The sequence below is a fragment of the Corvus cornix genome, chromosome 1 (assembly GCF_000738735.6).
Source record: "Corvus cornix cornix isolate S_Up_H32 chromosome 1, ASM73873v5, whole genome shotgun sequence".
Lineage (NCBI taxonomy): Eukaryota > Metazoa > Chordata > Aves > Passeriformes > Corvidae > Corvus > Corvus cornix.
In genome coordinates this window covers 54,781,343-54,806,722 of record NC_046332.1, presented here as the reverse complement: position 1 = coordinate 54,806,722, position 25,380 = coordinate 54,781,343, and the positions used below count along the sequence as shown (strand labels likewise).

At 38.5% G+C, this 25,380-nt stretch overlaps 2 protein-coding genes across 2 annotated transcripts in view; one reads left to right on the top strand and one right to left on the bottom strand.

The window, feature by feature from the left end:
• RB1 (RB transcriptional corepressor 1) overlaps positions 1 to 25,380 on the top strand; it is a 71,267-nt gene that overhangs the window by 20,303 nt on the left and 25,584 nt on the right. The window contains exons 10-17 of the mRNA XM_039567567.1: positions 2,657 to 2,766; positions 3,694 to 3,771; positions 5,072 to 5,159; positions 5,617 to 5,733; positions 6,414 to 6,470; positions 6,559 to 6,590; positions 6,669 to 6,745; positions 6,960 to 7,162. Of these exons, the coding sequence (XP_039423501.1) occupies positions 2,657 to 2,766; positions 3,694 to 3,771; positions 5,072 to 5,159; positions 5,617 to 5,733; positions 6,414 to 6,470; positions 6,559 to 6,590; positions 6,669 to 6,745; positions 6,960 to 7,162 (762 nt within the window). The remainder of the gene's footprint in view (positions 1 to 2,656; positions 2,767 to 3,693; positions 3,772 to 5,071; positions 5,160 to 5,616; positions 5,734 to 6,413; positions 6,471 to 6,558; positions 6,591 to 6,668; positions 6,746 to 6,959; positions 7,163 to 25,380) is intronic.
• On the bottom strand, positions 20,534 to 23,458 carry LPAR6 (lysophosphatidic acid receptor 6). Its single transcript, XM_010400437.4, has 2 exons — positions 23,176 to 23,458; positions 20,534 to 23,063 (listed from the first exon to the last, which is right to left on the bottom strand). The coding sequence occupies exon 2, from the start codon at positions 22,816 to 22,818 to the stop codon at positions 21,796 to 21,798; it is 1,023 nt and encodes a 340-aa protein (XP_010398739.1). The 5' UTR covers positions 22,819 to 23,063; positions 23,176 to 23,458; the 3' UTR covers positions 20,534 to 21,795.

The window sequence follows — 25,380 nt, the reverse complement described above, 5'->3', positions numbered from 1 at the left end:
CATGGGGGAAGCTTCTGGCAGCTTCTCACAGAAGCCATCCCTGTAGCCCCCCCCAGCTACCAAAGCCTTGCCATGCAAACTCAATACAGACAGTTCAACAACAGTGTTTAACTTCGTGCCAAATTACTTAAGATGCCCTTTACCCATTGATGGAGTTCTAATAGGTTCTTCTAAAATTGTTTAGCAAAATGAACTGTTTTTCAGGAATGTGGGTTAGCAGGGATTCCAGTATTCATAAAGTATATTTAGCTTATACATTTGAATTTAATAAATGAATCTCCTGAGGCTAAACCAAGCTTTGCTCAAAGCAAAAACTTTTGCTCAAAGCAAAACACAAGAGTTGCATATCCATGACCTTGGTAAGGCCATTCATCTAAAATACAACTATTACAATATTAGGTTTCTGAAGTCACTCAATAAATGCTTAAAGTCTTAAATTACACACCTTAATTTAAATATAAATGAGACATGTTATTGTGGTGTTGTTGGAAAGATATCCAAAAGATTAGTCTCAGTTTCACAACTTGGCAGAGTTTGGACTGCTGTGTCTGTGCAGAATTACTTTCATCTTGCTGAGCTGTAGCCTGGATGCAGCAGACTACCTCTATGCAATTGCATCCAGAGTGCATTTTAATGGGTAACTTCTTGCAGTGTGTTTACATGCATCATTCTTAAAAGAGTAGGTTTAGCTGTGTGTCACCAGTAGATGTGGTAACCTGAAAATAAGCATCCCTGAAGCTGATCAGAGCAATGAGTCTGCAGGGTTCAACCAAGAGTATCTTCTGTTCAGTTTCATAGTGTATTGGGTGAGGAACAAAGTACAGGACTCACTAAAGATCTTAATCTCTTCCTAAGTTAATTTTTCAGGGTATCAGTTGCCTGTTTAGACTTTTCAATTTATGTGTGTACATATAGTTGGGAAACCCTATATGAACTTCCAGGCAAAGGTCATTTTACAGCTTATTCTTGAATCAGAAGGTTTTCATCCAAGGCTGCACAACTTAAGCATAATATCAAAATTATTAGCCTAAGGACTTGCTGGTGAAAATTTTACAAAATGATGCATTTGAAGAAAAATACAGTCACATGATCTTTGCTCCTTAACCTTGAGTGCCAGAGCAGAAAGTTAGAGCTGTATTTCAGAGGTAGTTGGTTCATACATGTAATCAGCTAACCAGTAATCATGGATGAGATCATCAGTACAACAGCTAGTAATGTGTTTTTTTAATTTAAATTTTTTAATTTTACTAGCTATTTTATAATAGCTAGTAATGTGGGTTTTTAATTTAAATTGACTTTTTTCTTAAAAAAACACTGAGCTTTTGAAAGATTTCTTTCCAAAGCAAGAAAAGCCCTTGAGGGTTAAAGTTGGTATTTTGTTTGTCTTTACCATGTGTTTGCTGGTCAGGCTTTATCAGGCACTGATGAATTGATTGATACAGAACTCTTATTTTTGACTGAAGTTTTCTTCTGAGTTAGCCCAGTACAGCCATCTTGTCTAAGAGCTGCTGGTTTTTTGAGAAATTTATGAAATACGGAAATGCTTTAGATGAAAAGAATGCATGAGCCATTAAGAAGGTAATGAAAAATGAAAATATAATTAAGTTCTTAAATAAAAAGAATAGTGATAATGAGAACTGAAATATAATCTTTGGTTTAATAGACCTAATCTCAAAAGTTTTAAATGTGAGATCAGTTTGGAGCAAATCCATTTGGCAAAGGTAAGGAAGAGGGTAAGGAGCAAAGGTGTGGGGGCACCTTTCTTTTGGGACTTTCTCTTGGGACTGAGAGTGGACTAATTTAGGTTCATGTGCACTGTTGCCTGTTTTTCTAACAGTGCCAGAGCTCATCATCATTTAATGTTTAAGGGCTCAGGGAGCAGATAATTGAAGTGGCTGCCTACTTCTGCATGAGCACAGCAGCAGATTCGGAAGCCCAGATAAAAAAATTGCAGACTTCCAGTTAATGTTAGTCACTCAAAGTAAAAATAAAATGAAGCAATTAAAAAAAAATTCAAAAAAATCCAATAAGCTTTTCCGTGCAAAGTGAAGTCATATCAATCCAGGATTTAGTCAGTTAAGAAACTTTTTAACAGTTACTAAAAAAACTATAGTGTGGGTACGAAATAACAAGTAAATTTTTGTAGCAATAGGCATGTCTCTTAAGAACTACTCCAGTGCAAAAATATTCATATAAAATGAAGAAACTTCTACTGAGAAAAAGATTTGGGTTTAGGCCTTGTTGTCCAAACCAACAAAGACAGGGACTGAGCAAATTGCCTGACAGCTGTTCTTAAAAAAAGCATTTTACATTTCCTGCTCTTGGAGACACCCCTTTTTCTGGAAGGAAAGATTTAAAAGCGTGGAAGTGTTAGTTTGATTTGCAGGTCTGTTTCCTACTCTAGCTGTTTCTCCAGTGTCAATACCTACATTTCTTCAAAAAATTCTTATGATTTTGGATTGTTTTCTCTTATAAACAATAATTTCCCTCTGGGTATGTTTCAGCTGTTGTGTAAGAAGTAACTTTGTGACCTCCAAGGTCATTCTTTAGCATTTCAGCATTGTAATCATGAGGTAGGAGTAACTTACGTTATTCAGTAAATTGTCAGACTTGTTCCTGTAAAATAAATTTGGTTTTTTTTCAATATCTTTTTGAGGTTGAAGTTATCTTGAAACAGTATGATGAGCTCTATCTCAAAAACAAAGATATAGACGCAAGACTATTTCTGACCCACGACGAAACCCTGCAGCCTGCCGTCATAGCATGGTAATATTGCCATTTCCTGCTCTCGTTCTGTAATAGAAAATGCGAACTTGTGTTGCTCTCTGCCCCCTTGTGTTATAAATGGAGATCTCTGTATCCTGTTGACCTGCTAGCTATGTAGTTCAGCTAAGGTATTTCTGGCAGCAGCAGCCTTGCTTTATATTATCACTTAAATAATTAGAGAACATGCGACTGTGACTCTGCCTAAAATGATTTGGAAGCTCTGCTCTAACTCTTACTCTGTGCAAGGCCAGGGAAAAGCTGAGGAATCATGAGGAGGAGGCATGTCATACTAGCTGATTAGATGTGCCAGAGGTTGTGTTATGGCTCTGAAGCCAGCTGGCACTGAATGGCTTGGATGGTGGATTCTCCATCCCTGGAAACATTCCAGATTAGGCTGGACAGGGCTCTGAGGAACCCCATTTAGTTGAAGATGTCCCTGCTCATTGAAGGTGGATGGGACTAGATGGCCCTCAAAGGTCCCTTCCAACCCAAACCATTCTATGATTGTTTGATTTTATCTTTTTTTTCAGTCTTACAGTTAAACACTAGCAATTTCTGACAATTCAGGATTTCTATAACTTAATGTGGGCTCACCATGTGAGTCTGAATTTATCTATGCTATGAAAATACACTAATTCAAAATTGGATTAAAAGGGAGCTAATATCATCTCTACATATAAATTAAGCTGTTTGTAAATAGAATTCTAGAAAAGAAAAAAAGCTCGGAAGGAAACTTTAGAGGTTGTCTAGTCCAATATCCTGCTCAAAGCAGATCTACTTGGGAATTTAAACAACTGGAGTGATTGGACATCTAGATTGTCTAAAAATCTGTTACACGTTTTTCTCTTCAGATTGGTAAGTCTTTATAGAAAACCTTGTCTTTTGAGTTGTATTTTTTCTTCATAAGTTTGTTTTCCATTTCTGTAGCTCACAGTTGGAGAGGACACCACTAAAAAACAATTCAGATGAGGAAGTCAATATTATGCTTCCACAGACTCCTGTTCGGTATGAGTTTTTCTCTTAAATGTGTTCTTTTGTTTAATATTGTAGCTAGAAATATTCATCTTTAGGGTAGTCTGTTTTAATTTTTAAGGAACTGTGGGCTTGTTTTTGTTGGTTTTTTTTTCCATAAACCATTCTGTACTTCTGATCATTGACACTTTTTATTTGTAGTAGATATAAAGCCCTCTAACAGTGGCAAAGATGCTTCCTTAAAGTTCTTGACATTAAGAAAGTCCAGGAGTACATAGTTTCTGCATTGGTAAAAATTTTAAATGTGCTAAACCAACTTTGATCTTGAGAGAAAGTGTAGTGATATTTAGATTCTCTCCATCCACACCTGGGCTTTGCTCTGAGTTTTCCAAAACTGATGCTATTTAAGGCAATTCATGTGAAGGCCCATTCACTAGCACTGATTTTGGGCTGTAGTAACTGTTTTTCATGAAGCCACAAGTGTCAGTAGATGGCAGCAAAGTTTTGATCACCAACTTAGAGTGGCGAGTGTATCCTTATCTGTCCCTGATTAAACAGAACTCTGTAGAGGATATGCTGAAAGCATCATGCTTATTGCTTTGAATTACCTTACAGTGTTGTATTTCTGAACTTAGACTCATAGAATCTTCTTTAAAGCCCCCTGAAACTGAGACAATCTAATAATTTTTATCAGTGGATTTGTATCTGGTCATTTATGTAGAAATTAGTATATAAAAAGGGTGTAAGTACTAGTTTAGAGCATAATGAGGATGTGTTGTATGTGTTTCGTTTTATGTTTTTCCAGTGTTCTGATGCTTTTCCTTGTCATTACTAGAGTTCTGGCAGACGTGATTTATTTCACCAATACCTTGTGAAAAGTAGATTAAAGAAAAATGCATCTTTGCACTGCTACAGTTGTAATGATTGAACATGTTTTTCTTGGTTTTGCACTTGTTTGACTGGTGATATGAGCCAAATTGAGGTTAAGTGGTACAGAAATTTAAAACAGACAAACACACAAAATTCAACCAAAAAACGAAAACGACAATGAAAAATTCAGGAAGTAATATCACTGAAGAATCAAACTGTTTCTTAGGTGTTAAGCCATTCTTTTGGTTATTAAAATTATCACAATCTGTATGTAAATAATTCGATAAGTTGCATTGTTAGAGTTCATAATAGTTAGCACAGTGCAATAGATTTTCTCAACAGTTTGATAACTGGAGTGAGAACTGAAATCATAATTTTTATTGTGTGGGGATTTGCTGTTCAGTTTCTGGAAGCTGTAAAGCCCACCTTAATGGTTATTATGCATTTTATTGTGTTTTTCCAGAGCGGCAATGAATAACATTCAGCAATTGATTATGATTTTAAACTCAGCAACTGATAAACCATCAGATACTCTCATCATGTATTTCAATGTAAGTGACTACAAAGAGGATTTGTGTAAGATTCTTGAAATTATCACTGAAGCAAAATATACACCTGTAGATCTGATGCACTTGTTTTTGAAGGAGTAAATTTTTATTGGGTTGGTTTAAATGTCATCATTCATTGTAGAAAGCACTTCTCTCTAACTGTTGTGTACTGGAACCTTTATAAGTGCTTAAATACTTTAGTTACTGAGCTAAAAATTAAAATTCTTTTATGTATGTACTGAATGGGAAATAAAAGGGGGTATAAACGGGAAACAAAAAAGTGAAAAATGTGTACTGCACTCTTTTAAATACTCCATTTTTATTTATGTTGATGACCTTATTGAGAGGTGTTACAAAGGGAAGCAGGACTTTTAATCATTTAAATGATTAAAATGTTTTTGAAGTAAAATTTCTTTTCTTTGCCCTTCCTTCCCCTAATTTGCTTCATATACTTTATTAGAATTGCACAGTGAACCCTAAGGATAGTATCCTGAAAAGAGTGGAAAGTTTTGACCACATCTTCAAAAAGAAATTTGCTGAAGCAGTTGGACAAGGATGGGCTGAAATTGGCTCACAGGTAGGTATTTGGGCTGAGTATCACTTGTTTGAACTGTTAGTTAGCACTGGCTAATGTGAGACCTGACTTACTGACCATCCTTATTCAGTGCAGATCAGTAAAGGTAAAAAGTAACAGTATTCTTTTCAAATTGAGGAAGCACTGTAAAGATAGTATTTAACAAATTCCTCTTAATATATAAGGAACTGGATGGAAGTATGTTGGAAGCACTTTACTGAAGAATGGGAAAATTGCTGGCTAAAATACATTAAGTGAAACATATATTTGCATTCATTAAGCTAACTTGGCCTAAAACTGCAAAAGGTGACTCACTTCCTTATAAAATCAGGAGGGCAGCTGTGCTTTCAACAAGGATTTTGGAAAATAAATCCCACCAAGTTTGTACTCGACAGTCTCCTTCCTGTCTGTCAGCCCTGCTTTTTATCCTGTTAGCGTGAATCAACGTGAGCACAGTTCATGTTGTTACACTTGGTTAAATCTTCACATGGTTGGGGTAGTCACACACCTTAGTACTCCTTGAGGCCTCTCCAATGTTATTGGCAAGTGGAACTGGGGACTGTAACTTCTTTATAGTGGCTCTGTCAAAAACTGGAATGTTCTGGATTGTTAAAACACGAGAGTCTGCCTGTTGTAGTGTGTTAAAACATCTTGTAATATTCCTTAATTTCTCATTCTAACAGAGGTACAAGCTTGGGGTGCGTCTGTATTACAGAGTAATGGAGTCCATGCTGAAGTCGGTAAGTTTTGTACTGCTATCTCAGCACTGGCACTACATCTAGAAATACTAAGAATATTCACAAGTTTGGTCTGATTTATTTATTTCAGGAGGAAGAGCGCCTCTCAGTGCAGAATTTCAGGTACTTACCCATAACTTGTTATTTAAGTCTGCTATTTTAAGTCTTGGGACAAGTACTAATAACTTCCTTTCTCTTCAGCAAACTTCTGAATGATAACATCTTCCACACATCTCTTCTGGCGTGTGCTGTTGAGGTTGTCATGGCTACGTATGGCAGTAAGTTAAATCTAGAGTCCAGTACTTTGTGATAATTATTACCATCTATTCTAATCTGTAAAATAGAGTAAATAGCAAAAAAACTGCCCAAAATGCAAAAAGCAACTCCCTGAAATGTCTGAGCTAGCAATGAGTCAATAAATAGAAAAAGGAGAAAAGATCAAAAGTGGAAGAATGTAGAATTTGTGATAATTTTAGTCTGTTTTCCCTTCAGGAAATGCTTCACAAAGTGACAGTACCAGTGCTGAAACAGACTTGTCTTTCCCATGGATTCTCAATGTATTTGATTTAAAAGCTTTTGACTTCTACAAGGTGATCGAAAGCTTTATTAGAGCGGAGCCCAGCCTAACACGGGAAATGATAAAGCATCTAGAACACTGTGAACATCGAATTATGGAGTCTCTCGCTTGGCAGTCGGTAAGTGACACTTTAAAATAGTATTTGCCCTTGCATAACATACTTACTTAGAAAAAAAGAAGTCACACCCAACTCTGTAAAATAAGTTGTGGTCTTGCTGAGATTTAGTTGTAGAAAAATAAATTACAAGAGCAAAATAGGATTCGTTTTGGCATGTCTTCTGGTTTTAGAACAAAAGGAGGGTATCAGAGGAAGAAGTCAACATAGCTCTGCTGATTTACGTGATTGTAAATCAACATCATCTTACTAGTCTGGCACAAATTGTAGGGGTAATACCCCTAACTGTGTTTTGGTACTAAAGTCAGCAATAAATTCTATGCTTTTATTTGAAAGTTAATTTTTATCCAGTTGCTATTCCTACCTGGCAATAGCACCTCAGTTCTGGGCATCTGATATGTTTGCTAATAGTACTTAAAATATTGTTTTGCGTTGTCGTTTGCATTTCAGTCACTTAGGTATTTTTGGATGCCATTAAAATAAAATGCTGGAAGGTTGGCTTGGTTTTTTTGGCTGTATTTTAGTAAATCAAACATTGTTTCTTTTCATTGTTTGTTACTTATAAACCAGAAATAGGCTATTTATGCCACAAAGCAGGATACTATAGAGACTGGTAGTTTTGACCAGAGAGACACAAAGCAACCATTTAAGAACCCATCCTTATCTTTTAGTTCTGGAGAGGAAGGGGTGTTTTAAGAGGCAGACACTATTTTAGGTAACTTGCAGGCATGTAAAAGGTGTTTGAGAATTGTAACCTTCAGAGGACAAAAGATAGAGGTACACATACCAGGGTGTGACTCTCTGAGCAAGAAGTGACTCCTGCTACCTCTACAAACCAGCTTGAAGCCAGCTTACTGATCAGCAGTACACCATATCCACCAGTTTCTACCCAATAACTCAAACAAGGCATGCAGGATAATCTAATTTAGACCTGGGCTTTCAAACTGGAAAATCCAAAGAGTTGTATTTTCAAAAATTATGGGTATGTCAGGCTTTTGTGAAACAAATTATAATGTCATCAACAAGCACAGGACTATTTCAGGTTTTTTGAGTGCTCTGCTTGAATGTATTTTAATGTTTTGACTCTCTGTTTTTGAGTTTCTAGAGGGACATGTTTGGTACTGTTTTGGGGTGGCTGATTTGAGTCTGATTTGTGTGTTAATAGCATGGAATAGTTCAGTTGGAAGGGGCCTAAAAAAAAAAAATCACCTAATGACAGAGAAATATGTGGAGTGGAGCCCAGTGGAGGGAATGAAAAGAAGTGTGCATGACATGTGTCCAAAGGCCCTGCTGCTTCATTGATCTCCATATCCCCTGGTCTGGGTCTCCCCAGGCTCCAGACAGTGAGTGTCTCCTATTGTTGGAGGCTTGGCACCAGAGGGCACAGCAGGTTTCCTGCAAAAGCTGAGGACAGCTGTGGCAGCCAGGACAGGCACTGCAAGATCCTGTGCTGGCCTCCACTGCCTCCTCTGGCTGCCCATGATGGGAGGAAGGGCTGTGAGTTGTAAATAGCAGAGTGCTCAGGAGAGGAGGAGGAGTACTGAAGCATTTTCTATGCCAAAATGTCTTGCTGAGTCTTTGGGTCACTGCAGCAAAGGACCTGAAGCCCCACATGGAAATGTAAAGCCATGAGTCCTCTAGTGTGGAAAATTTACCCCTTCCTCACATCTGAATATTGGCTGGTTTTGCCTGCAGAGTTTTAATTTATTAGAAACGGGAGAAAATGTTTACAGGGCTGACTCAGGAGGCTGTTGAGGTATCCCAGAAAGGCTCAGCTAGTGAACAAAATAATGGTTTACTGTATTCTTCTGCAGTTCCTTATCTGGGTATTGTCTCCATGCAATGGTGTACAAGGTTTGCAAGTGTCAGCTTAATTAGCAATTCCCTCAAGAATGGGCAGGCAATTGGAGAAGTGTAGTTCACACCAGTAAATACCTCTGAACCTCCAAACACTTGATAAAGGAGGAGAGAAAAGCCAGAATGCCGCCTTCTTACTCATAAAGAATGTCTCACCATAAGTGGTTGCTTTGGATTAATTTTAAGCAGTCCAAGAAAGATGGACTCTCGATAAAGTTCAAGTGTCCTCATATGGTTAGAGAGTGGTTTTGGTTTTTGGGGGGTTTTCTGTTGGTTTTTGTTTCCCCCCCCCCCCAAGTGTTAAAATTAAGAAGAAAAGCATGGATTGAGCAAAGCTTATGCAAATAAACCCCCAAAACGTCTAGCTTAGTAAATAAGAATAGAAACTTCTGAAAAACATTTATTTACAAATATTTGTATAATGCAACTTTGATTTCCCAACTTACTTGCTATGTATTTTTGTTTAGTTCTTGTGTCCTCCACCTTCCCAGGTAGCGCATTTCATTACAAGGCTTGTCTGCTTCATTGTTTGCTCATTCTCCTGACTGCTTTAAAAAACAGAACTTCAATGAGAGATTTAAAAGGATTGAGCAATTTAATACAGAATAGCTTGAATTTATTGTAGTTTTAGTTGTCACAGAGCTTTTGTGAGGAAAAATGCCTTGTATAATTTCTCTGAAAAAAAGTCTCAAGTGCATCCGACCTTTACCTGACTTCGGAAGCTGTATCAAGTGAATGTAAAAGATTCTGGTTTTTACTGTTTTCTGAAGATAAAATACTACTCCTTAGCTACTCATTGTGAATATGTTTATTGCTTTTGCATAGCTAGCTGATTTAGTCATCTGTGCTTTAGGAAGGAAATGAAACTTTTCTAGGTCATCCTTTCTTTTAACAACAAAATAAGCATAGCTAGACAAAATAAAGGGTGGAAACCAGTTGAAGGTTCTTCTCAATAATTCTTCATTTTAAAAAGGGGCAATTACGTACTGACTAAATCATGTGAAAAGTACTTCCTTTTTCTTAAATCCTTATTGAACCCTGAAAGGAGAAGTCCCATTTAACCACTCAAATATTTACCAGTGAGGTTATGATGCTTCCAGATGATTATGTGGAGATCATATTATAATATGATGTGTAATTTTTATTTGCAAAATAGAAATACACTGTACAATATTCTTTCTTTACTTTGAGTTTGTGCTCACAGTATTTTGAGCACTGTTTTGATTTTGTAACTTTAAAGGGAACTGAAATTACTTCAGACTCAAAGATGCTGAATAGCCTTTGCTTCATTTTTATCATACTTACAGAAATATGATTTAAACCCTTCCATAGTTAAAATCTGTTTCCTATGAAAGGGATAGCTTGTCACCTGCCAGCCTGGGAGTTCATGCTCAGCCTTTTCCATAATTCTATCAATTGTGGCCACCCAAAAAAGTCATTGTTTTGAATATCTCAAATCAAGGTTATGTGAACAAATTCCAGAATATTTGAATTTCCCTTAGAGAAAGCCCTGTCAACTGCCATGTCACATCTTTGACTGAAGTGTTTTTGCTGTTTGCTGCAGTTTGTTAGGAATAAACAAGAAAGAGCAGGTTTTCAGTGCAAGCAAACCAAACTCAAAGTCTGTCAGTTTTCAATCTATTTTGAGTGAAATATCTGTGGGTTTTGTTGGTTTTGCTGTGCCATTCAAGGAAATAAATGCCTATGGCATATCTTTGTTATGCGTGTCTGCAAAACAATCCAGCTGTATTTCCCTGCCTCTCAGCTTCCATTCTGCTCACAAGCTCTGAATGGGGAGGTACAAGCAAGGTACTGTGTTTTTCACGCTGCTGCTTAGAGAATGTGCTTCTTGCAAATGCCCTTTCATGGGTACAGTATTGGGGTAGTGAAAGGGTCTTGTTCTTCTGCACTGGAATTGCAGGCCAACCACAGCCTTGCCTGAAGATAAAGCAGAAGCACTCCACACTTTCCTGGTTAGTTCTGTAGACAGTAGTGTTCTGTTTTTAACTTGTTAACTTATCCATGTGAGCACTAGTATTCCAAGGGATATTTCTCTTAGGAGGGCAGTTTTAAAAGGTTATGTGGTAGCCCTTGCTGTTAGCAGGGACGAGGGTCAGTTGCATCACCACCTGCAACCTGCCAACAGTTCAGAACAGAATGTGAAGGTTCATTGTGGCAGGCTAGAGGGAGTTCATTCAGAGCCTGATTTGGTCTGGTAACTTCAGCTGTGGTTTTCATGTTTGTTTTTGTGTGAGTAACAAACATATGTGAAACCAAAGCAGTGCATTGCACTGCAGCTGTTGACACTGTAGCCTTCTTTGGCTGTATTGCTCTTTAATACATGCTGTCCAAATTAGTGTTTGTATTTTTCAAAGGAGGAAGGAACACCAGTATTGATATGTGTTGTGATTTGGAGTTGCAGTATGTTTTGGAGTTTATTTAATGACTGATGAAAGATAAAGATGGCTTCACAAAGTTACTTCTCCTAATGGCTAAAATACGATTAGAAGTAGACAAGTGTGTTTTGCTTTATTTATAACTTCTTTCATGTAGCATTGCTTAAACTGTGCTCCATAATGTTTCTCCTTTTTTAGCTTCTTCTTTTCTGTGGTTTTTATTGTTTCTATTCTATTTTGCAATGAGATCTACAGTGTTGTTTTATCACGCATTGTAACTTGATGTTCGCAATAAGTATTTGTCAACTAACTGTATAGTCGGTGTTTATACTTAAATACCTCATCCCACACCAAAGACTTCTGTTGGTTTTAAATGATGCAGCTCATTGTGGCAGAAGTGCCTTTGTGCTCAAAACCATGTATTCCCAAAGAATATATTATTGCATTAATATGACAAACTTGCTGAGCTGGAATAACAGCAGACCTACTTTGATCATGCATTAAAGAGAAAAATATTAAGTAGGTATGTTTGAGATTTGCATAAAAAGAGTTAGACAAATCCAGGTCATGGTAAAACCTGTGAGCAGTTACAGGTGAGTTAGTGCTCCTTAGTACTTTGGAATAGTGCAGGCTTAGCTATGCAGCCTCCTGGTCTTTGGCTGTACAAGGACACACTTACTGTGGAGCTCACTGTTCTCCAGTGCTTAGTGCCTCTTTCCTTGGGTGCAGTGTACAATTTTATATTAGGTTTCTGTGCTCCTTGTAAGGAGGAATTGAGCATCTAGAAAGGGGAGTTAATATATTTTCTTGTGGTTTTTTTTATCCTTCTCAGTAGGGTTTTCTGTTAGGTATGCTTGAAGTCCTGCAGCTCCTGTGAAGGTAGGTGTCTACATGCAGTTTAAAGTCCTCTTTGGTTTCAACATCTCAAGTGATTCCTTTTAAATGAGGAAGAAGTAGGAATGGTCACACTGTTACGATTTGATACATTAGGTTACTGGATAAGTGGTTTACTGTTGTGTTAAAAGAATGAATCTAAAACCTTGTTGATAGGCAGCCAAGTAAGGGCAGGCAGCAAGGGCTGGGTATTTGGGGCTGAGTCTGTAGTACTGGCCTCAAAGGGACAATAGTTTGGGCTTAAGTATTGCCCCACAGTCATTGGGGGTATTTCATTGCTAACGTGTTCCCTGGCATGTTCTGGCATTTGTCAGCTCTCCTCTGGACAATGCCTAGGCAAGATTTGGGGCATGATGCAGCTCAGGGACTATTTTCAGCTGCTGGTATGGATTAGCAGTGGAGAGTGCATAGTTTTGTGGGTGCAAGCTGTGCTTTGCCACTTGCCCTTGAGGCCTCAGGACAGGCTGTGGCTTGTTGTGCTACCAACCACAGATGCAGTCGTGGGCTCAACCACGAGTGACTTTAGTGCTGGCGAATGAGTCACGCGTTCCTGTGCTGTCTTTCCTCTGGGCTGCAGGACTCGTGCGTGTTTCTGCACAGCAGCTGGCTTCTCCTGGGAAAGCTGGTCTGTATCAGGCATACTCCTTTGATGCCTGCTAAATTTTGCCTTTCCTCAGATACAGGAATGCCTAATTTGTGAATGGGGGACAGCCTTAGGCACAAAAAAATTGCTGAGCGTATCCAGAATGACAACATCTGCAAGCATGCTCACTGGCAGGATACAATCTACAGAGGTAGCTTCACTGGTGTAAAGACGGGCACCTCAGGAATTGCAGTCATCAGATTGCTCAAGACATAACTCATGTCTTGTGGGCTTCTGGATTTTAGGCACCTAGTATCTTGTCTCAGCTTGGAAGCTGCAATGGGCAGTGATTTGTAATATGGAATTTTCTAGTGTTTTTCTTGCTGGGGACAAAACATGATAAGGGTCACCAAACAATGGTTTGTCATGTGCTCACCATGCTCCTTTCTACAAAGTTACATTAGGAGTATGCAGCTTTAACCTTCAAAAAGGAACTGAGAACATATTTGAGGTTTTCTGTCTGTACATACTAAATATACTTCTGCTTGTATCATGAGTGTGTTCCAGAAGCATGTGGGATGAGAGAGGTCACGACCACTCCTCCTTGGCGTGATAGTGCTAAAGGCTCATACTGGTTCTGTTGCATGTGCTTTTTAAAATTTTTTTAAGGTTATGACATTTCAGTTGTCACAGCTGTGGCTGGAAAGCCTTCTGTGATTTTACCTTTGTCATAACAGGGCACATTTTTATGAATCTATAAGATGATTGCTTTTTGGGTATTTGTGAATATATGACATAATGTAATATAAATATATGAATATATTTATGTTTATAAGCTTTCTAAAAAATTTTGGCTATATATATACACACACTCTTTAATAAATGCTTAAATGAAATATGTAAGAGTGTTTATCCCATGCCTTTCTAGTACTCCTGAAGAGTTTCCTTTGATAAAAATCATGCTGTGCTTTTTGAGGTTTGAAACTTATCTGCTTTAACAGCTGAAGGCAAATTGAAAAACCAGGAAGAACAGCGAATTACACTCTTCACTGTCTCTCCCATCACTTTGAAAATCTTCCCTGCCACTCCTATTTATCGTGAGGATGACTCAAACTGTTGTTCGTGCTTGGGTGTTACCATTTGAGAAAATCCTCTAGGCTACTGGAAGAGAAGCCAGAACATTTAAAGCTGAGGTCCTGTGTTTCCTGCTTTTGTCTGTGTTGACAGTGTATTCACTTTTTAGTAGGCACTCACAAAGTGTATAAAGCACTCACTAGGACTGGAGGATTTTGGTTATGTTAGCACAGTGTTAACAGGTTTATCTTTTACAGGTATACCAAGTCAGCCCAACCCTTAAGATGCTCTTGGTTCAAGTACAAACACGACTAAAGGGATTACCTAAGACACAGCAACTATGCAGAGTTTTCATTCTGTGAAGTTTAGATTCCATTCTTGATTAAGAATTTTAAGTTTTTCCCTACTGCATCTACTGCTTTAGGGTATAGAGTTTCTTTAGGGGGTATGAATCCTACTTCTGTAACTTAGACATTTAGGTTTCCTCTATACTTGAGACAGAGCTGTACTTCCAGGAAGCAGTTCATTCTGTTTATTTTAAACAGGTATTTTACAGTGGGATTATTCACTTTCCACTGTCATCTGACTCAATGACAAACCTAAACTAGATTTATAGCGTTTGTCTGTTAAGGTTAGTAGGAGCAAATCATTTGCTTAACTCTCTTCTTCATAACTGCATTTCCCCCTTCCTTAAAGCATGGAAGGGTGATTAGCAAGAGGTGGTTATGTAATTGTGCCTAGGTTTGCTTTAGGTGGCTGCTTGTGCTGTGTATCTTGCCTGTAGCCGCTGCTGTGTTTTCACATGGAGGTCATGTACCCAGGCTGTGTCAGGATCTCTCTGGTTATAGATTTACAGCTGTAACAGGGAGCTGGGGTTTACAGGCTGTGCTCAGTGGAGCTGCCAGCTCTGTTGGTGCAGCATAAACGTATCTTGCTTGTCTGTACACCAGTACCAAGTACAGATTTAGTCACAGAAATAAGTCTGCTTTAACATGATAGACTTTTCTTTAGTCTTTTTTTCTTTAAGATTGCCTGATTATAAGTAATAAGGAACAGTGAAATAGTTTTCTAGGAATCCTTGTTTTTCAAGTTGTTGGGGTTTTTAAATTTTTTTTTTAATACTCTCCAATGTTTTGGTGGTCATATCACACCTGTAGGAATTTGATTTTAGTCCTACTGTGTTTCTAGGTAGTTTGAACTTCAGCTTTTCCTACTGCAACACTGTTATATCTGCACTGTAAATACTTTGTAGGAGTGTTTAAAGGTCGCCCATGAGGGAAAAATATATTAGAATTCAGGGAGGTATCTTTGCAATTCTTCAGTTTTGTAAAATCTTGCTGAATTGTGGCAAATTTGATGTGACGTCTCCCTAAATACAAAAGTAAATAAAGCTTAGGTTAAGTTCTGTGACTGTATCCCTGTTGCTCCTTCCTTGGATGGGACTATGCTCTCCGACTTTGTAGTTTTGTAAGTCTCTGTAGTGAAGCAAAACTGGTAAAATGAATAGAATGAAGTTTTGTTTTGGTTTTGGAGGTTTTGTTGTTGTTGGTTGATCTGTTTTTTTGTTTTGGTCTGGCTTATTTCATCTGATCCAGAGTCCTGAATAGTTGTCACAAGCTTTCATTACTCTTTCTTTCCTGATTGCTGTGTCATTTGACTCACTCACTTGCTAACTCTTCTATGGAAGGAAAATTAGCTTATGTTAAGAAGCAAAGTGGGTGCCAAACAAACATTCTAATGAGGAGGTTTGGGGTTTTTTTCCCAGCTGTGTGCTCAATTTTCAAGCTCTTAGGCCAAACCAGTATCTTGTCAAACTGTCAAATTACATATTATTGGAAGATGTTTTTGTTTCTTTGCTTGCTGCACTTTCTTTAAGTTATTGTGTGCATGAAAGCACGGAGTTTGTTTTGAGTTGCTTTTTTGTAGACCAAGTAAGTGCTTTTGTGCCTGTTTTTTTACTATATAAATATATATAGTATTTCAGTTATGTGTTTGTATCACTATCTTACAGTAACTTTCTAGCAATAAAAAGCCCTTGTCAGGGATGTGGATCCCCCTGTTCACAGCTGTTCAGCAGGCATAATGTTCACCATCCTCCAGAAAGGGAATCCCTCTAGGCTTGGTGGAAGCTTTTCCTTTGGGCTGGATTTGCCTGTCAGGATGGGGTAGGTGCAGGTTGGTAGGTGCACAGCTGAGTGTGGAGCCTCTGCAGCTGCGTGCCTGGTGTTCTGAACCCTGAGCAGAGACTTGAGGCTCACCCAGGTAGACTCTGCCTGCTCTGAACTTGGCTTGGGTACGTCCCTGGACTGCCAGCGCCCTGTCCTTTCTGTTTGGGAGTCACCCTGCTCAGACCAGAGCCCGTGCTTGGCACGCTCTCTGTGTGCCTGTTGCACCTTCCAGCAGCTGGGAGGAACTCACAGATCTTATCTGGACAGCAGCAGGTACTGAGTTTTTTGTTTTGCATTTGTTACCCACAGGAGCAATACAAATACAATAGCATGCAGTCTATGTGGTAAACTTTCTTTCACACGTAAGAAGTGTGAAATAACTTAAGTATACAAGTAGGCCAGCAGTTTTCGGATTTGATTTCATTAATGAAACATTTTTTTTTGTTAGGCCAAAAAGGCAGATATTTTGGTACTTGCTTCACCATCGATATTCTCATTTTTGTCTGTGTTTTGCTATGTACTTAAATTTTTCCAATAGACTTCCTTTCATAAAGCAGCAGTATTTGCAGAATTCATCTGAAAAGCAGACTTAACCTAGCCACAGTTGTTTTCATGTGAGATAGACTTAATATTATTCCCAAAATGATGGCATTATGATAATGCCTCCTGTTGCTAGCATTGTTATTTAAGAATTTTGTTCTTTAAGTCAGGAACTCACTGTTTAAAAAAGATAGAGTTAGGGGAAATATTAAAGCTATGTGTGTGCAAAAATATTCTTTTTATCTCATCATAAAAGGGTTAGAGCTTTCTAGAGGCCTTCCATTGTCATTGCTTGTGGTTTGATTCTCAGGTTTAAACTACAGAAAATTTGCCCCTTCTTATTGCTGAACAGCTTTTAGTTTTGATAGAACTAGAGTGGGCAGACTGCTTCTTAAATAGAAGAAAAAGAATTATTTAAAATCTAAATTCTCAGCTCTGGAATTTTTAGTTTTCCAGCAATGTAGTAGGTTTTATAGAAGACCAGAAAATGTGTGAAGGGTTCTTTTCGTTTTGTGGTAAGTTCAGTTTTCCTATGGGAAGAACTGGGCTTGCTTTATAAGCAGCTATATGACAGGAACTGGATGGGGGTGAGGTGATAAATATGAAAGGCTTCAGTCAAACCAGAATTGTCAAAGCAAAACTTCTCCATCCAGCTTGCAGAAGTGTTAGACTGTGCAAACTTGGCTTTCTGAATTTGGCTCATCTTAAATGAGCCCTATTGAGTATGTTCTGTAAATGTGCTAATGCAGTGATAGTTGTGTTTATACAATGTTTTCAACATTCTGGTAATTGGATAAAAATGCAGCCCAGGCATTTCTGTCTTCTAGATTTAGAATCGTTCTGATTTAGACTTTGTCTTAGCTTTTGAAATGTATCCTCTTTCATTTTGTCAGTGGTGCTCAAATGCCAGAAACCCTGAGGTCTAAATGTTAATAGCCTAGCCAAAAAGGGAACTTGTCAGGATTTACAGGTCTGCTTAGATGCAAGAACCTTATAATATTACATTTACTGCTGGAAAAGTATGAACAAATTGCTCTTCACTGATAAAACTCTTAGAAAATAACTTGAAAGAATAAATAAGGCTAGAGGATATTGTGATCAGGTGGGATTTTCAAAATCACCAGTCTCAAAGTGAGCCTCACTGGGTTCTCTAATTTTAGCTAAGTTCTTTGTGTAATTCCAGAAGTCTCATCTTTGGTTATGATGGTGCTTGAAATTACAAATGAAAATCACGAGTGACATGTAAAGACTGAATGACAATCTAGTGCTCCCTGCCGTGTTTTAAAAGAAATGAGAAGGGCACTAATGAAACCAGTGGATTTGAAACAAAAGGAAATTTGGGTTTCTTAGTTTTGTTCCCCCAATGCACACACACACAGAGTGTGAACTTTTTTACTGTTGTGAACATTAAAAACTTTACACAAATTTGAAGGAGGACATAACAAGCTCACAGAAGAAAAAAAATTGCTGAACACACAAATATATCTGACCCAGAAAGTCCTGAGATATGACTGATGAAGTGGTGTTGCACTTGAGAAAGCCTTGTGTGCTTCTCCTACTCTTATCTTGTTCCCCAGGCATCTAGCCTCATCTGCCCTTGGAGTCAGGATTGTAGATTAGTTGCATGTTTGGGGTCTGATCCAGTACTGTCATTCTTATCTTTCACCTGATCTCAAGAGCTCTTTTTCAATTTTGCATTTCTGTGACTGAGGTTAGTTCCTTAAGAAACAAAAGCTTGGAGGTTGATTTTGGTTAAGGATTCCTTACCTGCCTGAACAATGTTCTGTAGGGATTTTTTTACACACTTTTAGATGAAAAAGGAATTTGACTTGGTATTGGTATTTTTTTTAAATGTAAAAGACTTGTGTACTGAGGTGAAAAAAAAAATTGCCTGGCATTCTGTTCTTGTTAAAGCCAGAAATTAAAACTTCAAGCTGAATATAGAAAGTATAGAATAGGACATCTTTTGACTTTGAAGTAATGGTAAATCTGAGGTGTTTATAGTAAATTTTCTTTTTCCTTGTCTTTTAAAACTACTTGTTAATTCTCTAATTATCAATATCTACCTGCCTTGGTTTAGATCAAAAACATCCTTGGAATTAATTAAATTTGGCCTGCTTTTATTTTTATATGAAGTGGGCATTTTCTGCACTCCGTAGATGAAGAAACCACACTAAAAAGAACAATTTCTCAAGTTTTGGTCTTAAAACTGAACTCTTAACTCTCCCTTTGTAGGAATGTGAGTAAAAATAATGCACTTTCAGGAAGTACTGGTTGCAACACATTCAGATCCTCAGCAGCTCTGACAATGTAAGCTTTTTTTCATTTGAGATGTCTTGGCATGACTTAGGAACATAACTTCTCATCTAGATTTTACATTTAAATTTTGGCATAAGACCTTACCAGAGAGACAGAAGAGTTGGTATCAAAGACAAGAGCAGAGAGAGGGAGTGCATCTGTTGCAGAATCTACCAGTGAAAGCATTGCTCCATCCACACCTCTCCAGGATAATCTGTTGCAGAACCAGAAAAGGCGGAGAAAACCTCTTCCAGTCCTGAAATAGCTGGTACCCTGTCTTTATATCAGCTTGTGGGAGGTACTGTTTTACTCCCCATCTTCCCAATCAGATCAGGAATTTTTCAAGTAATGGTCTGATTCTCAGCATTACAGATGATGCTTTTTGACTGCGTTGGGTTTTTTCGTTTGGGTATTTGCTGGTTTGTTGGTTTTTCTTCCCTCTGTGGAAGAGTGGAAATGTTTAATAAAAAAAATACAAAGTTTCCTCAAATAGCTTCTGGAGACTGAGCTATTAGCTGATTGGAAAGGTATTGCACTGTGTTGCACTGTGCTCTTCCCAAAAAACAGAAGCTGCTGCCCTGGAGTGTGAGTGCAAAGCAGAGAGAGCTATTGTCTGTGCTTCTCCAGGCTACTTGAGGTAATACACCAAGGAAAGGTTTGGTTTAAAGGGGAGTGCTCATATATGTGACTTTGTCTGCTTGTTCTGCTTTTAAGTCAGTGATGGGTTTTTACTTTTCCCTGCAGTTTTGTAATCTCAGAGTAGCTTCTCTTTACCGGGGTGAGGCTCTGGGGTGCTCACTGCTGTAAGGCAGAGGGCTGTTGCTGAACAAGTTGTCACTCAAATGAGTAACAGCTTTGATGAGCTCAGGGGAGTAGTGCCCTGGAAACATAGCCCAGCAGTGACATTGGGGGCTATTATCTCGCATTTCTTGGAGGGAGTCTAATACTAAACAGACCCTTCCGAGAGAGAGGCATTGAGACCTTAGAGGGGCATATCTGGTTTTAGACTTTGGATTTGTCAGTGGCATATGGAAAAAATAGAGAATTTCTACTCATGCTGAGAGTTTTGTGCATTTTTTTGAAATCAGATGTGAATCAGAAGATTTTAGGATTCCCAACAAAGATAGTTGCTTATTCTCAGATGTTATGCAGACATTTATATCTATGCTATCTTTGTAGCTTAAGCCCATACTATTTCAATTTTCCTAAGTTCTGTGGCTAAAGATTGAAAATCCTGTTGAATTTAAAATTCAATCAACTCTGGTTCCCAGCAGCCATTGAGTAACTCGGTTTCCCAGAAGTAAGAGGCAATGTATGGTTGATTTATAACAATTAAACAGAAGCTTTGCATAGGGAAATAAACTCATCCAGATTACAACTTACCATATAGTTTGATGGCTCAATATGCATTTTCTCAACATTGATTCACTCCTCTGTATATACAGCCCTGGTGTAAAAATGTCTCAGGGCTGTATCTGTGTTGCAGTTGACTGCCCTAAATCTTAAGAGCAAATTTGTTTAGACTCAGTTCTTATTCTTGACTCCATTGTTTTTGGGGAGGAAAAAACAACACTTATTTTACCTTTTAAATTTTATTTTATTTTACAGTGATGTTAAATTAATTCTGCAGAAAATGTACACAGTGTTCTAGTAGCTGGGAAACATGTATAGCAGGATGTTGTAATGCAGTTTTGTCTATGTATTCCTGTTTGTAACAGTAATATATGTATATTCCTCCTTTTACATGGTGCTGACTTTTCAAAGTGTCTTGATTAATTTTGCCAGCACAGAGCCCCAAGTACTTAATTTTTAAAACTTTTTAAAGTTTGAAAGAAAATAGCATTTGAAGTTTTAAATGCTCATGTTCTCCAAAATTACTGCATCTTGAATTTATGGGACACCAAATAGTTTCCTGGAAGAAATAATTGACTTGATGCACATGTTCATTTCTGGTTAGAAAAGGTCTTGTTTTTCTAAGAAACTGTACTTTGAGATTGAATTAACTTATTCAGAGGATGTTATTTTCCTCAAAAGTCATGCTGAGTCGAAGAACTTCTCACAAAAGAGTTTAATAAAGTGGTATTGTACCTAAAGCATTAACTTCAGTCATCACAAGTTACTTTGTTCTAATTACCACAGGCTTCTGAGGGAGAGGTGAGAAGGAAAACCAGTTTGTCTGAGACGTTTCCAAATGCTCTAAACTACCAGACTTAATTGCTTTATGGGGGCGAGGCTTGTGGAGAGAGCATGTATTTTTATCAGATAAGCCTGGAAGAAACAGGGTTCTTGTAACCCACTGATTGAAGCCTCCTGTGAAAGTAATGGTCCCTAAGAAGGAAAGTGCAGAGAAAAAGACAGGGAGAAGTAAGAGACAAGAGGGAAACTCTAGAGAACTAGATGTGGTAGCTGAAGCGATATGACAATATGGGGCAGTTTTTCCGCCGTGTAAAGCAGGTTAACTTCACCCCCAACCTCAGTAACTTGGAAACTGATACAATTAAATTGAGCAACTGTTTTAACTTCAGGAAGGAAAAACAACCTACTTTTTCATTTGTGTTTGACTTGACAAACAGCCTTTGGACTTTGGTTAACCTAGTCTAAACCCTAAAGTTCATTTCTAACATACAATCTGTAGGAACAGACCTTTGACATAGATTTTTAAAATACTTTTTCTGTGTGCTGTTATGCTTAACACTTTTACAGCCTTGTAATAAGCTTTTCAGATGTGAAGGAAGCACAACCTTTACATATCAAAATATATGTCCACAGCTAAGAAATGTGCAGGCTTCTAATTCCAGTTTAGTCCCGATAGTCTTTTAATACAGTTCATATTGTAGAGTCACCGTCAAATATTTTCATTTTTATGGTCTGGAGGCTGTGTTGAATGAAGTTTTCTGAAACTGGCCTTTCAGAGAATCTGACGTCCCGTGGTCTGGTGGACCGATTCTTTTTTATGGAATTTTGAATGGTATCGGATGTGAAGTAATAGACTATGGGGTCAAAACAGCAGTTTGAAACAGCAATGCACAGAGTGATGGGGTACATAGTCCTGACTGCAGCCACCACTGAGCAATTGACCCAGGTCTGTGTTCTCATAAGGGAGTAGAGTATTAAGGTAACATTATAAGGCACAAAGCAGAAGCAGAATATCACCAAATGGACAAAAATCATTTTGAGTACCTTTTTCTTGCTTACTTTATTCCGGCTTAATGTAAGCGGTTTATTCAGAGTCCGTAGAACCATAGTGGAGCAGGTCACGTTCAGGATGAGAGGAATAAAAAACCCAACGGTTTCAATGAAGATAACAATCCGGGATAGGTAGGTTTTCCACGTGTCCTCTGAAAAGTTTTCAAAGCACGTCCTTTGCTCCGTATTGTTCCAGCTGTTTGTGGACTGGAAAAAGCTTGCTGGTGTGCTGCCTGCTAGCACAGTTATCCATACTGCAACGCAGACAATCTTTGCATTCCTTTTGGTCCGGAGAGTCTTGGATCGGAAGGGATGTACGATGGCTAAAAAGCGATCCACGCTGATGCAAGTCAGAAACAAAATGCTCCCATACATATTTGTATAAAAGAGAGTGACAGAAATCTTGCAGAGAATGTCTCCAAATGGCCAGTTTCTGGTTACAAAGTAATAAATCCTGAAGGGTAATGTAAACACAAAAAGCAGATCTGATATGGCTAAATTAAGCATGTAAGTTGTAGTCTCGTTTCGCACTTTTAAAGTACAGGTGAAAATGTAGATCGCTACACAGTTTGCTATGAGGCCAAGAACAAACACCATGCTAAAGATACACCCATATAAAGTATATTTAAAGGAGTCCTCAGTGGAACAATTAGAGCTTACCATTATAATGGTATGTTAAAAATTCCTGTGATTTGATGTTTTCTCTGGTATTTTTATTGCAACTTTTTTGGAATTCCAGAAGAACTTGCAGGTCAGATGTATTTGAACAGCGTGCTTTGGCGAGTTTGTTACGCTGCGAAACTTCAGGGAAGGAAGGTGAACTCTGTGGCAGGGGAGTACATCTCCAGCAGAAATCACCAGGAAGTCTCTCTTCTCTGCCGAGTGCTATTTGTAATCACATAGCCAGTCTGCAAAAGTCAGAAAACGCATCATTTGTGGCAGATGAGGTCACCCCAAAGCTTGCTTAGTTCCATTTCCCGCCTCGATTCAATGAAGCCATTGTAGGACTTTCTGCCTTACTCTTGGCTGCAGATTGTGATGGCGAAGGCTTGTCCATCCGAATTTACTGGGAGCATGTACTTTAGGAAGTGTTTTCCTGGACACTGCGAAGTGTCGGCACTTGCATTTCCCCCTCTCCCTTCTTTCTGTACAGCAAGTTTTTCGGCTCGCTGCCTGGCCCCATGGGGCGGGAAGCAGAAGGGAGGGAGCTGCTTGCCAGGGCAGAAACCGAATTCCAGAGCGTGTTCGTTCCTGCAGCCCACAGCCCTCGGCAGCTCCTGCCAGCCCAGCTCCTTCTGGAGAGCAGAGCAGAGCGCCCAGGCAATTTGTAGCATGACATCACAGGAAGAAGAGGCCGGGCGCCGAAGAATGGTTTCAGTTTGGTTTGTTTGCCTTCCCCTGTCTCTGCTGTACCTTGCAGATGTAGCTTGCAGAGTGCTGCAGCTGCCTCTTAACTCTTTCCATGCTCCCTGAGAGGTCCTTTGTCAACGTTGCTGGGGTCCGAAAACTTTTCAGTTATAACAAGACTTTGCAGTGTCTAAATAGCTCCCATGCCCTTAAGTTCCTGTCTTTCTTTGGAGATAGTAGTAATTGTGGGATTTTATATAGGATTGAACTAACATTATGCCTTTTGTTAATAGCTTTGCTTGTAATAGAGGACACATTAATCACCAGAAATCAGCTGAGTAGTTCTGTCTAAATTCCCCCAATACGCCAGTACAAACCTCAAGAGGGACAAAGTAACATTGATAGGTAATTAAATAAATGCACCAAATAATTACTGAAAAAGAGGGTTGCTTTTGGATATTCACAGGACTGAGATGTGTTGCAGTGGGTGGAGAGATTTTTTTTTTTTAACATATTCCATATTAGAAAGCACACCCCAAGCTTTATTTCTAATCAGAAAGGTGGTTCTTTTTCAAAAAAAATTGATTCCAGTGCTTTTTTGAAATGTTGTGATGCAGAAAGTGTTTTCTTGAATATCTAAGCACAGAATTAATACAGCAAAATGCATATACTCTACTGTGGCTCTGGTAATTTAAAGGGGGACAGTTACCACATATGCACAAAATACTCCCATTAGTCACTGATAATTGAAAGGAAAACATGTTGTAACTAATTACATTGTTAAGTAAATATTAAAAAAAAAGCCGCTCTTACTGCCTTTAGGGGCAGATATGAGATAAATCTCAGTTTAGACAGACTCATTTATTAAACAACAACTTGGATAGACTCACTTCTGGCATCAGACACGGTCTATTTCTAAGTCTTAGAGTAACAAACCTCTTCATATCTGGCTGGGTGGCATGGTTCTTTTGAACTGTATTTTAATCAGTTGCACCTAAGCAAGGCTCTGGGGCAAAACCTTTCTAGTCTGCTGTGAAAGAGAGTAAATAATAGTGCTTCACAGGGTTTTGGCATAGTTTCTTAATGTAAGGTATGTCAGACAAAATTCAGAAACATACAAAAGTGGGTCTTGCTTATTTTATTTCAGGTTTTCTTTATAGTTTTCTGTGAAACATTTTCACCTTGATTTTGAGGTGAAATCAGGCAGTTTAACTTCAATAGGCTACAACCACAAGAAACCTTTTTGACTATTCTTGAAATTCATGCTTAACTGTAAAGCATAGTGCATCTTGGACATCTGAGTCAGTCAGGAAATGAAAATGTGAGCTTGGCAGAGTCTCTTGTGTCCAACTAATATGTACCTTAGCATAAAGGCTTTCCTGGCTTTTCTCACAAAAGCAGTCATCTCACCCTAAATTTTGTTTCTGTTCCTGGCAACCTTGCATGGTGAAAGAAGGGTTTTCCTGCAAAAGTTCTGCATCGGGCTATGGGAGCTCCGCACTCAGCTTTGCTGCTCCAACTTTGTTTGCGCAGGAAAACTGTGTGGGGCAGGCTCAGCTACTGGAACAAAAATCCCTGAAGTACAGAAATTTGATGTCACATGTCAAAGGCTCAAGAAATAATTCACGTTTAGAGAGAGAAACTAATGGCAGTGAGTGTGTATCTCACTGATTAGAACTTGATTTGGCGTTTGGACAAAGGTGTGGGTGTGCAGAGGCAGAGTGGGATGTCTGGTCCCTTTTACCACTGTAGATGTGCTTTAGAGCAGTTGTGAAGGTGCATCCTCAGCCTTTGCTCCATCTGTCAGAGCTCCTGGCTTGCTGTGGCCTGTGTTGTTGCTCCTGTTACAAGCGTGGACACTACTCAGAGCTGTATTTA